The following is a 13,078-nucleotide window of genomic DNA, read 5'->3' as shown; positions in this document are numbered from 1 at the left end:
ACTGCTCTGCATCTCCTGGAGAGGCTCCCAGCCAGAAGGAGGGTTCCAAACTTCCACAGATTCAGGGATTTGGTGAAGTCTCAAAATGGAACACAAAATCATGCAAATCTGCAGCAGTTTAATCCCACCTCACAAACTCTCCTCCACTGAAAGGTTCATAATCTTTCTAAAAAAAGATCAGCCCCAAGTGACAAAGAGATGGTTCCTTCATGCTGAAGTCACAGGGAATTAAGGCTTGGGGTTAAATTAAATTAGTACAGCACGTTAAAACTTTACTGTTTATATAAATTGAATCACATCACAAACAAAAGCAAGGTGACTTTAATATATTGAACCTGCATTTTGAGAAGGAAATGGTACCCATGAGGCTGGCAGCAGGGTCTTGGGACTCTAAGCTTTTGTGGCTGTTGCTGTGTGATATTCAGCAAGTGATTTCCTCCCAGCTTTAAATTCCTAAAAGTAAATATAAGGGAGGTTAAATTAGGGTCATTTGTAGACTGAAGTGCAATGAGTTCAGCTACTTCAGCTATATTCATTAGTTCTACATGGGAAACTAAATTAACTTAGGTTCCTGGAGAAACACCACCGGGTCTGGTGAAAGATGTGCTTAACATTCAGCCTGAGCATGTGCCAGGCCTGCACCTCACTTTTATTCTGAGCTTTGCTTCAAATCGAGCTGGAACCAAGCAGAACAACTGAAAGTCATGAAGAACAACAACAAATACACCAGTTCAATCCCAAAGATTTTATGCTATGGCCCACACAGCGACACAGCAGTGCTGCAAGCCATGGGAACATCTCCATTTGCACACCACGGGTTTGGTGCCAGTTCCCTAAAGTGCTGTTATTCAAGCTTGCCATAAAACTTACTATGAACTCCTAAAACCTGTAACAAAACAAGGTGCTCAAGTCTCCATGCTGCAGCCGTGTCCATGGTGTCTGTATCTGCCATGCTCAGCAGGTGACAGGGCCTGGTCCAGCCTGTACATCAGGTAGCTGAGAGGGCCTAATACAGAAAGTGCTGGTCCTGCACTGGTAGCACTGTGACTGTGATTTCTATTGCTTGGTATTCCAGGTTGCATTACAGACCTCAGATTTCCCTAACTCAAAGCTTAATTGATGGAGCAGGTCTCTCTCAGCATTGACTGTGACAGACAACAGAGCTGGAAGGATCTTTCGGAAGTGATTTAGATCATCCTGCTCTAAGGCAGGATGAACCCATTCCCAACATTTCATCTTTGCAATCTTGACAATCCAAAGATACCAACATGACCTCTCCAAATTATCTATGGGATATCTTAGGCTCTGTTTCTGAAACAGAGACAGAAAGAGATGAGCTGGTAAAAGACTAGCTTCTGAGCTCAGCTTTTCCCCTTATCTCTCTGATAACAGATATCTCATTGATTATGTTCCTTTGTATCCTTGGTGCCTCTTGCTGTGCTGTTTCAGACAGAATAAACCAAACAATAATGACCCATCATCAAACTGGCAATTGCTTCCTGCCCAGCTTACGTTAGCAGAGAAAGAGAAAGCAAATGATGATTAGTCTTATGTCTGCACTCAAAGATAAAACCCCTGAGCAGAAGCCATCTGCTGAGGCATAAAATAATAATTCTGGCACTAGCCATCAGCTCTTCCCAAAACACAATGCAACACAGGCCTAATGCTCAGTTCTAGCAGGTGGCCCATAACCCTGTAATAAACTCCCTGACATTATTGATTTCCCCCCGCCAAACTGAGCCCTTTTGTCTAACCACATTAACTCCTGCTTACCGAGCAGCTGCACATGAGGCAGTGTGTACATCAACAGCAGCTCCTTTCAGTGAGCAATCACCATACCAAATATGCCCACTGAGCTTTCCCTGCTCTCTGGGATCTACTCAGATATGTTATTTTAGAAGTCAAAACCAGCACTTGTTAGTTCTGGATGCTTACAGGGAGATTTCTATCCTAACTTGGGGAAAACTGAAATATGCCTCTGCTGCTAATTGTGCATATGAAGAGAGCCGAAACAGGACCCAGGCAGGCTGTTCCCATTGTACACCTTCAGCCCAAATCTGCCTGGCGTGAGTGCATGTGCTCCCAAAGCATGTGGCCAGCACAGCAGCCTTTGCCTGCACTTTGATGTTCGGAGGTGCATCTCATGCTGCCAAAAATCCTCCTTGCTCAGCCAACCATCCAGCCAGCAGGAGATGTGTGGTCTTCTGAGGGCTGTGATAAGCATCCAAGATGGGATCCCTGGCCATCCACTTTGCAGGTCCTGCCTGGGTTCAGGATATCACTCAAAGGGAAAGGTTTGACTCTTTGCAGTCCAAAGCAAGATAAAGCTGAAGGCATTATCTGTATTTCTCTGTGGAAGCAATGCTTGAGACAAGCAGTTGGCAGCTGCACACCAAAAGGGATCTGGCAGTGACGTTCGCTTTTAAATGTCTGGCTATCAGCTTTAAGTGCAATAAGCTTTGCATACAGCCTGGAACATTGTTACTGTCTAAATGAAACAGGTTTGTTTTAGAGTACAGGCATCATATTTTCAGCTGTGCATGGACAAGGAGCCACCTACAGAAGGTGCATGCTGAAGAGCATGGCCTTGGAGCAGCCTGCATGACCAGGGTCCCTGTGGGCAAGGCATATTTGGGTGTTCCATTTGCAGGAAGGGGCTCATTGATGCTGTGAACAATGAGTGCAGGGAGTTGGCACCAGACCCTGCTGTCACCAGCTGTCCTGTGAGATGAGGAGGAAGGCAGCCTCAAGGAGCAGACAGAGTCCTTTTTTACACTACTCTCAGAGGCAGAGCAGGTCCAGCATCCAACCTTCACCTCTGGCCTTAATCTGCAACATGTGCTGGGGACATCCATGGCACTGCCACTCCAGCCAGGAGCCCCTGGGTAGGCAGCAAGTGCCACCAGCAGTGATGAGTCACAGACTGTCTGGAGAGGGGGGAGCTCGTATTTGTGTTGGCAAATCCAGCTGCCAATGGCAGTGGGCCCAGGGAGCACGAGAGGCTGGGGCTGGAAGGGCCCCTGTGCTGAGGAAGAGATCAATAGGAGTTGGAGCTGTAACATCGCAGGGAGACAGTTCCTGCCAAGAGCCTTCCACAATAAAACCAGCAAATTAATCCACCCTCCACTGAGTAACTCCAGATGAGGACTGCTGGCCTAGTAAATCTGATCAACCGTTTGCTACTCCTTTAGTGTGGCTTAAGGAAAAATACCCAAATAAAATGATACTTTTCTGTGCACCAGAGAATCCTGTTTCCATTCTCAATTAAAAGGTGTCACAGCACACACTCGGTCAAAACTTGGCACAGAAGAGGAGGGCAGAAAAAAGGACAAAGAAACTATAATTTACAAAAAACCCAACAACAGTTAAGCCACTTCAAGATTAATAACCCTAACCAGGACCTTGGGTATTTGTTGTGGTTGAGGGCAGAACAAATAGGCAAGCCCTCCTAGGAAGGCTTTTCAGGACTGAGGCTGGTCATATACCAATGTCTCCACTGCTGGGAGCAGACCCCGGATGTTGCTTTGTGCCATTGGGGCTCAGGTTTGGCCATCTAAGATCCAGAGAAGTTCATCCAGGTTCCCCATCCAGCAGACTCATTCATTCCAGCATCTTGGTCAGAAAGGGGGATTTTGGGGTAATTAATAGGGTTGCTTCAGAGGCTTGATCTCTTTTGGGAAGACCTTTATCACATCAGTATCTGACATGGCTGAGATAAGTCATAAAATCAGCTTTCATAATGGATTTGTTCATAGAAATGGAGAATGGGGATTACTTTATCGCTTATATTAAAGAAAAATGCACAGTGCTTTATACACAAGGAGGAGCAGAAAAACTGGGCTGGGGACCATGACAGAGACCTCACTGCACAACTGGCATTAACTGGTGGTGTTTTGGAGTGTCCAGTCAGATCCACTGAGGTCACTGCAGTTAAATTAACTTAAAACGGGCAAGTAAACAGCTGTCACTGAAACCCAGGAGACAGTGAGTGCATTAGTCAGAGCTTGGCTGTCCATGCTGGGACAATCAGGGTCCCTGCTGTCCCTGAGCCAACCTGGGGCAGCCTGTACAGTGGTTTCCCTCCTGGATGTGCTCCTCAGGCTGGGTAACAGCATCTCTGGGATGTCCTGGCAGGAACAGGGCAGCTGTCAGGGGTTGTTTGGGCCCCTCACTGCTTCTCTTGCCTTCTGGAGCTGTCTGCCTACATTCACAGGGAGATTTATGGCAATGTTTTCTTCTCTCCTGGCTGAGCTCAAGTGGCCAAGGGACTGATCCAGGAACACAATCCCTCAGAGCTGAAAGCAGAAAACTGCAATGGGACTTAACCTGTCACTGGAGAATATCCCTATGGGTGGAGAAGGACATAGCAAAGCAGAAGACTGCTCTGCCTGTCTGATGCAAATGAGTATCTGATTTTTCAGAGCCCCACTCTGCTTCCCCACAGCTGAAATGTGCCACTGGGCAAGGGATCCCTGGTCAGGGACAGTTAAAAATAAGATAGTGCTGTTTTTTCCTGTTTGGAGCAGAGTTCTACCTATGGTGGCCCACATTAGTGTGTCTCTCACTCACCAAAGCTAGCAAGGACATGGCTGTCTGGCACTAGGAGAGGAGATGGAGACTGTAAGATCCACCTGTGGCCCAGCAGGTAAGGTGTAAAACAGCCATAAAAGATTAAAGCTCACAGGGAAAAATCCCATCCATGGCTACTCTGTGGCAATGCAATGGATTGAGGAAAAACTCCCTGCATGTGCAGCGGCTGTTGAGATCAACAAGGCAGCTTCCCCAGCACCCTGGACACCTGCACTCCTCAAGACCCACGTACAGCTGGTTTCAAAGCTTATCTGTAGTCAGTTTTACAATATAAAGTGTCTTTGTTTAGTCAACAGAACCACTAATACATGTGATTTTGTTGTTAATAGAGCTGCAAGAATTTTAAGTATCTCTTGGGAATGTGTCATTTTTGGTTGGATTTTTTAGGCATCACAGGGTGCTGAGTTTGTAAACAAGTACTGAATAAAACATTTAGTGCACAGCCACACTTTGTACAAGTGTCATGCAGGTTTCTAAAGTTTCAGAGTGAATAAATCAACTGCAAACTGCTGCCTGACCATTGACTTTGCTCCTTATAAGTAGCTAATTTGGACAACTTTGCTCTGCACGTCCCATGAAATTCAAATACTGTGCATATGGTTAATGCAGGAACACAAATCAGAGCTACAACAGTCCCTTTTATGAGCCTGGGCTGCTGCAGAAATGCCACAGCCCGGGGCAGTTGGCTCCAGGCTGCCCTCCCTTGTTGTATTTCCCTTTCTCCCACAGGTGATCCTGGGAAACACCAGCGGGTCGCTGTGCTCTGCTGTCCGGCCCCAGGGGAAGAGCAGGAGCCCCATGGTGACCCAGTTCACTGCTGGTTGTGCTGGTTGGCAGCCATCATTGCTCAGGGGAGAATAAAGTCCAAACTCAGCCATGAAAAACAGCCCTGGATTTATAAGCCCAATGGAAAAAAGTAAGGGCTGACTCTGACTGGCTTTGCAGCTCTCAGCACTGGACATGGAGTGGATGCACAACCTTTCCTCCTACCCAGGCACAGTGCTGCTGGTCCAGCCCTGCAGAACCTCCACATGGGATGCAAACTTACTTGATTGTCCCAGGAGGCTCTTAGCAACATGCAGGATCCACCCAAGCTAGCCCAAAACTCAGCCAAGAGGCCCTAATCCTGGAAGGTGCTGAGCAGCTCAGACTTCTGCCGCTTATCTCAGGATTTTGGCACATGTTCAGCACAAGCAGGATCAGCCCCTTGCTCTAATAGTCAGGGAATGAGGAACTCAGCTTGACTGAGTTTCCTTCCCACCCCCCAATGCAAAAATGCTGTACATTCCTTTATGCAGGTTTCCATAGAGTTGAACTTCTATTTTTTGTTGTTGCTGTTAAAGGGGTCAGCAATGCACTGTACAATGGGATCTGGCTGTCAGAAAATGTGGAGGAATTCAGGGACACTTTTAACATCTTCCTGGTGGGACTGGAAGGCAGCATTAAACTTAGCATCATGGAAATCTCCGAACCAAAGAGAAGAAAAAGCCCGGAGGAGCCCCAGGAGAAGTTACGAAGACGTTCTGCTTTGTTGATCCTAAGTTTAAATAAGTTATTTCTTCCCTACTTCCTTTGTTAAAATATGATATTCTGGCTTTAATTGCTTCAATCCTATTATTTGTTTCTTTTAGCAAGTGATTGTGTAGCCCCTTGCCGTGGGGAAATCCCCTGACTGCGGTCCCTGTTACTTAGACAAGTCCCCTTTCAGAAGTAAATGCCATTCTTAGCATAGGGAAGTACTTTAGGTCTAAAGGGGTTAAGAAGGCCTCCCTGCATTCAGAAACATGCAGGGGTCCCACCATGCCAGTTCCAGCCTTTTGAACTCTTTCCAGCTTTTTTTTCTTGCAACAAATCTGTCTGACTGCCACCAGGACATAGGAAGCGTGTGCCTGTCAAAGAAATCAAGTTTACTTTTTCTGAGTTGTTAACAGAGGCAGGGTATAAATAGAGCTAACTCTGCTCGCACAAGTAGCGTTTCTCTTAAAATAAGGGGGTGACTTTCTAGGACCTTTAATCCAATGAGGTCCAGACCAAACTGCACTGTCGACAGAGGCAGCAGAGGAGCTTGCTGAAGGTTTTACCAAAGTCAGGTGCATCTGAGTTCCTCAAAAACTTAAGGCTTACCAAAAAAAAAAAAAAAAAAAAGGCAACCCCGAGCAAAAAAGAGCTACTTCCAACTTAGACACTGCCCTGGAGAAATTCTGAGATGTTGTTGGTGCTGTTCACTCGGTGGATGTGGATCTTGCTAGGGAAGAGCAGTGTCCTCCTGCTTCTGGAGGTCTCTCTGAAAGGGAGAGCCCTACCTCCAATCCGGTACTCCCACGCTGGAATATGCCCCAATGACATGAACCCCAACCTGTGGGTCGACGCACAGAGCACTTGCAAGAGGGAGTGCGACGCTGACCTGGTGAGTGATGCACATTTTTGTGTCTCTGCGTCACGGCTGCTGCTGGGGCTGTCGGGGTGTTTGGTGGGAGCCTTCTGTCCCAGGGCACTGGCACTGGGCAGGACCCAGCGCAGACAGTGCATGTATTGAACTGACCTGTGACCTACATAACATAGAAAAGGTTTGATGAGTTATCAGTTAAGAGGGGAGGTGTGTGCCAGCTGTCACTTTTGCTGGTGTGGGTATAGCATTCACTCTCTTTGATCCTTTTCCTTGTTTTCATGTCAAAAGAAAGATCTGAATTTGATACTCCAGAACTCAGCATGCCCTGGGGCCAATTGTAGTATTTTAACAGTGTAATTATCCTCTTTGTTGTTGGTGGCCATCATCAATGTTTTATATTCCTGGGAGGAATCCTGTATAAAATAGTTTGATTTAACATTTAAGTTATCAGCCTTTGCTACATTTGAAGCACAAAGCTTACTTGGGGTGCAGAACAGGGCATGGCTAAAATGACCAGGCAGATGTTCTGTGGGATGCTCCCAGCTCAAAATTTGTTTAGCTTACCACCCTAAAATTCATTTTTCAACCTGTCAGCACTGCCAGCTCAAGCCGGCATCTGAAAATACCTGCTAGTCTTAATTCTTACATCATGTCCCATGACAAAGCTTCTGCAGCCCAAACCTGGCTGACAGAACATTTACTGTGCTGAAAAAAAGTGTTTGGGTTTGTGCTCTGTAGCCAGGTTGTTTCTGCAATGTTAAAAAGTGGGGGGAAACTGACAAAAATTCTGGCTATAAGTAAACAAAGACATTTACTCAGATGGATCCCATGTGTTAGGAATGAAGGTGCTCTTTTTACTTTTGCCATTCCCAAATAAGCTGCCTCTGTTCCGACTACCAGGTGCAGCAATGAACAGTGAAACACTTTCAAAACCCCAGCAGCAGCAGCAGCAGTAGCAGATGATGATGTTTTAATAATTTACTGGTCAAAACCTGAAAGCCAGAAGTCACTGGTTACAAATATTCATTTTGCTTAGTGGCAGCACAGAGTCCTGGGACTTTGGATAGAGTGAGTGTACTCCAGGCAACCAAGGACTCTGCCAAGCCACACTCCTTAACCCCAGCTGAAAACCTCCACAATCCTGGTTTCTAGCTTTGCTTTTGAAACCCAGTAATGTGCAGCTGGAAATGGGAAAGACTTTTGATATTAGATCATCTTTTTCCCAGTAAGGAAAGGATACTGGACTCAAGAGAAGCTCTTTAGCTTGGTAGCTTAAAAACCATTTTGTTCTCACTTATGAAGAAAGCTAATGGATTTTAGGGGGCTTGTACAGGTTTAACACATGGTGGTAGTGTGCCCTGTTGGGCACATGGGAGCAGTTTTCCTGGTCCCTTGAAGTAATCTATAACCACCCAGCAACCCTGGTCCACATGTATCAAATACCTTTTCTGCACAGAAGATGAAAATTCTGCTAAAATTAACCACAATTTAAGAGCTGGCTGTAGCCAAGGCGGGATGTAATAAATCACTAGAAGAGCGATGCTGCATTTGAAAATAAGACTAAAATAGGACAGAGAAGCCATAATGAGCTGTTTGGGGTTTCTTTTTTTAAATACCATAGAAAAACTATTTTTGGAGCAAATATTACCTTACTTTTGAGATATTCTATTATTTCCTCTACAATGTGAACAATTACAAATCCTTGGCAGTTTCACCTCCAAGAGCTGGCTGTTAGTCTCAGGGAATTCAAATAATACTTTACATACTTCTGTGGAAAATAAGAAGGATTACTGCCTACAGCCATATGATAAGACTTTCCATCTGCTCGTGTTTCTCAGGGCTTGTCCTCAGGCATTTCAGAAAGCATGGAAGGGGGTGGTTGGTTCATAGTCAAGCAATCCATGTGACTCTGGGGTAAAGACTTATGAGGAGGTGTGTGCTTAAGAAACAGAAATACATTTTCCTTCTCAAGAGTGTTCTCCTTTAGCACTTCAGAACCCCCTGAGAAATGCTGAGGGGATGTTTCTACTCACTGACAGCTGGGGCAATGAGTTTCAGACCATGGATATCTGTGGCAGAGCTGAGTTTCTGAGCTCTCTGCTTGCTGAGTCTCCAAAAAGGCCTTTGCTCTGTTCCCAGTAATGATCAGGTTATTTTCCTTCCCCACAGGAGTGCGAGACCTTTGAGAAGTGCTGCCCCAATGTCTGTGGAACCAAGAGCTGTGTGGCTGCTCGGTACATGGACATCAAGGGGAAAAAGGGGCCTGTGGGGATGCCCAAAGAGGCAACCTGTGACCGCTTCATGTGCATCCAGCAAGGCTCAGAGTGCGACATCTGGGACGGGCAGCCCGTCTGCAAGTGCAAGGACAGATGTGAGAAAGAACCAAGCTTTACCTGTGCCTCTGATGGACTCACCTACTACAACAAGTGCTACATGGATGCAGAGGCCTGCATCAAAGGCATTACACTCAACGTGGTCACCTGTAGGTACCATCTCACCTGGCCAAACACCAGCCCTATCCCCCCAGAAACAACAGCTCGCCCTACCACTGCCTATTCCGAGACAACAGTCATTGATATCCTGCCACCTGCACTGGTGAACAACCCCGTCCATCAGTCCGTCTACGTGGGAGAGACCGTCAGCTTCCTCTGCGACGTTTCAGGGAGACCCAAGCCAGAAATCACATGGGAGAAGCAGGTCGATGGGAAGGACAAAGTCATCATGAAGCCAAACCACGTCAGAGGGAACGTCGTGGTCACCAACATCGCCCAGCTGGTCATCTACAATACGCAGCTGCAGGATGCAGGAATCTACACCTGCACTGCCCAGAACACTGGTGGCCTCCTCCGGGCAGATTTCCCTTTGTCAGTCATCAGAGGAGAGCCCACATCCAAGGAAACTTCCCAGAACAAAACACATTTTCCAACCGATGAGTGCCTGAAGCAGCCGGACAGCGAAGACTGTGGGGAAGAGCAGACCAGGTGGTACTATGATGCCAAGAAAAACAACTGCTTTACTTTCATCTATGGGAACTGCAACAGCAATCTCAACCACTTTGAGACCTACGAGAGTTGCATGCTAACATGCATGAACGGCCCCATCAACATCTGCAACCTGCCTGCCCTTCAAGGCCACTGCAAGGCCTACGAGCCTAGGTGGGCCTACAACAGCTTGACAAAGCAGTGCCAGTCCTTTATCTATGGCGGGTGTGGAGGCAATGAGAATAACTTTGAGAGCCGGGAGGCCTGCGAGGAGATGTGCCCCTTTCCGAAGAATACTCACTGCAAGGCCTGCAAGCCCCGCCAGAAGCTGGTGACCAGCTTCTGCAAAAGTGACTTTGTCATCCTGGGCCGCATCACGGAGCTGACTGAAGACCAAGACTCAGGACACGCCCTGGTGACAGTGGAGGAGATTCTCAAGGATGACAAAATGGGATTAAAATTCCTGGGGAAGGAACCACTAGAAATCACGCTTTTGAACATGGACTGGAGCTGCCCATGTCCCAACATGACCACAGTGGATGGCCAGCTCATCATCATGGGGGATGTCCACAATGGCATGGCCATCCTACAGCCAGACAGCTTTGTGGGCACCTCCAGCATCCGGCGCGTGCGCAAGCTCCGCGAAGTCATCCACAAGAAAACCTGTGAGCTTTTGAAAGAGTTCCTGGGATTGCATTAACCTCCCTCACATGTGTGAGCTGCCCTGATCCATTAGTAGGGCTAACAAGTGCTAGGCTAGTGCCAAACTAAACACACTGTTTGAAGATACCCTGTAGGAATTATGTGGAACCCGTATTTTAATCCATTAATGATGCTTAGCAACAACATAGTTTGGTCTTTGGCAGGCATGTAAACCAGCAGCAAAAGGCCATTAATCTTGCATTGAAATCAGTTTCTCCATATAGGAGTGCTATTTAGGTGACTCACTTAATTACAAAATTTTTATCTAGCTTCCATCATAAATGACAGAATTCATAGCATTTGTTTGGCTACACAGCTAAGAAATATATAATGTCAATTTAATCTGTCTCAGTTTCAGTCTGATTTGTCGTTGTAAGTAACATGCTTGGCTTCTTACAGCAGCACTAATATTTCAAGAGAAAAGTCTGTAAATTATTGTCTCTACTTACAATTGTGCACATTTAACCAACCTATGCATGAGTTTTCTTTCTTTTAATTGCAATTTTTCTTTTTTTTCCTTTTAAAAACCTCATTTTTAAATTACAACTACTAACTATATTGCAATCCTTACTGAAGGACAAACTCCCTTGATCCTATGCCCAGGACAACAGGTCCCTGTAGAAGCTCAAGGCACAATCTCACCCTGAAATGACATTTCTGTCACCAGAACAAGGTCAGCAAACACCCTCGTCCCTATTTAAGTTTCAATCAATATATTGTCTATCACAAAAAATCCAAGCCAAGTCAGCAGTGTGCTGCCAGCTGTCTTGCTTTTGAAAAGCCTTTACACCTGAGCATACACAGCAATTTATTGCTTATTTTCAGTAACAATTCTGCTTTTATGGATGAGAGAGCAAAGTAAGAGGAGTCAGAACCAAATTCAACCTAGGAAAATGTGATACATAGTCTGCCAACTGCATTAGGCAGACACAAAGCTCCTGAATCTGAACTGCACAAACATAAGCAGACAAAGCAGACAATTTAAAGGCTTTTATCAATGTCACCCTTTTAGAGCCTTTTTAGAGTCTTTCAAACCTCAGAATACACTTTCCACCAGGCCACAGTATACAGGTGTATGAATGAATTCCCTAAGACAGCCAGCACAGGCTGTGGGTGGGAGCAGGTGAGTATGCATAGGATCAATCATTTTAACATTTGTGTGTCCAAAAAATGTAACATTTGCCTATACAAAATCCTTAAATAAAGAAAAGGCTGATCATGGAAACATCCTGCCTTGCTGAGGACTGTGATTGCAGGGAAGAGAGGCGAACATGGCATAGTGAGCCTTGTCCCTGCTCCTTGCCCTGTGGGCTCAGCCAAGTGACTCTAGCAGGGCTTAGAGCTTTCTGCCCTACACAAAGGGCCAGCTCAGGGCTGTAGAAGTGTCAAGACATGTCTGGGTGAAAAGAAGGAAGGGAGGAAGAGAGGCAGGAATGTGCAGCCAGTGCTGCCCCATGGTGCCATCTAACGGGCTCGCTGCAGGGTGGCTGAGGCTGGCAGCGGGTTCACTGCTGCAGGCCTGTGCTGGGACTAGGTATGGCAAGGCTGGGGAAGGAGATTAAACAGGCAGATGTTGGACATCTGCACCCCCCCAAAGCCTGTGCATGTTGAGTGTTTGGTTGTTGCAGGGAGGAAAACTCACAGCGAGAGAAACAGCATCGGATATGAGCTCAGCTCTGCTTCCCCTAATTCCATGCTCTGCATCAGCAGCCAAGCCATGGGTAGAGACCACTGCAGGATGGAGAACTGGGCTCCTCCCCCAGTGATGTGGGCTTGGTTTATTTCTGAAATGTTCCTGCAACAGGAACAGATGTAAATCTCCAGTTATTTGGGTAATTTCACAAGAAGATGTGTGGGAGGGAGAGAGAGGAGTCTGGACTAGGCTTTGCTGACCAAGAAAATACCTGCTGGGTTTTTTGTTGTACTTTTCCTAAGTGTATGTGAAAAAAAAAATCCAATTAAAGGCCCATAATGTTTGTGTATATTCTTGTGGAGACCGTTTTCTGCAGATGGGAGATGCTAGCCCTGCTGCATCTCCTATCTGCAGACATCAGGGAGATGCTAGCCCTGCTGCCCTCTGAAGCAGCCAGCATGTCCACAAGATCATCCCTGGCTGTGGCAGCCACCCCTGACCCATGGCTCATCTGCCATTTTTTGAGCAACCTGTAGGAAGTGGAATGTTCTTGCCATACTGACACAAAGGTTTTGGAGGATGAAGGTTTAATAAAGACAGGGTTTGTATGGCTCCTTTTATTCCTAAAGTTAGGGGATTTTGTAAGTGTGAGAGTGCTGAAGTGACTCGGGAGTGTTGGAATGTCTCGGGAGACATGGAGCTGATTGTTCAGAAGAGCTGGGATGCAAACAGCTGGGAGCAGAAAGCAGAGGATTCATTGCTGCTTTAGCCAGCACAGTGCAT

General features: G+C 46.4%; 1 protein-coding gene across 1 annotated transcript; it reads left to right on the top strand.

The window, feature by feature from the left end:
• The first annotated feature begins 9,202 nt into the window (after positions 1 to 9,202).
• Positions 9,203 to 10,660, top strand: WFIKKN2 (WAP, follistatin/kazal, immunoglobulin, kunitz and netrin domain containing 2). Its single transcript, XM_064728838.1, has one exon. It carries the CDS (start codon positions 9,218 to 9,220, stop codon positions 10,658 to 10,660), a length of 1,443 nt encoding a protein of 480 aa, XP_064584908.1. The 5' UTR covers positions 9,203 to 9,217.
• Positions 10,661 to 13,078: the final 2,418 nt, after the last annotated feature.

Source organism: Zonotrichia leucophrys, chromosome 18 (genome assembly GCF_028769735.1).
Source record: "Zonotrichia leucophrys gambelii isolate GWCS_2022_RI chromosome 18, RI_Zleu_2.0, whole genome shotgun sequence".
NCBI lineage: Eukaryota > Metazoa > Chordata > Aves > Passeriformes > Passerellidae > Zonotrichia > Zonotrichia leucophrys.
Note: the sequence above shows the minus strand (reverse complement) of the source record. Positions and strands in the feature narration are given on the sequence as shown.

Excerpts from the sequence above, each read along its gene's own strand:
- WFIKKN2 (XM_064728838.1), top strand. The coding sequence starts at position 9,218 with ATGGACATCAAGGGGAAAAAGGGGCCTGTGGGGATGCCCAAAGAGGCA.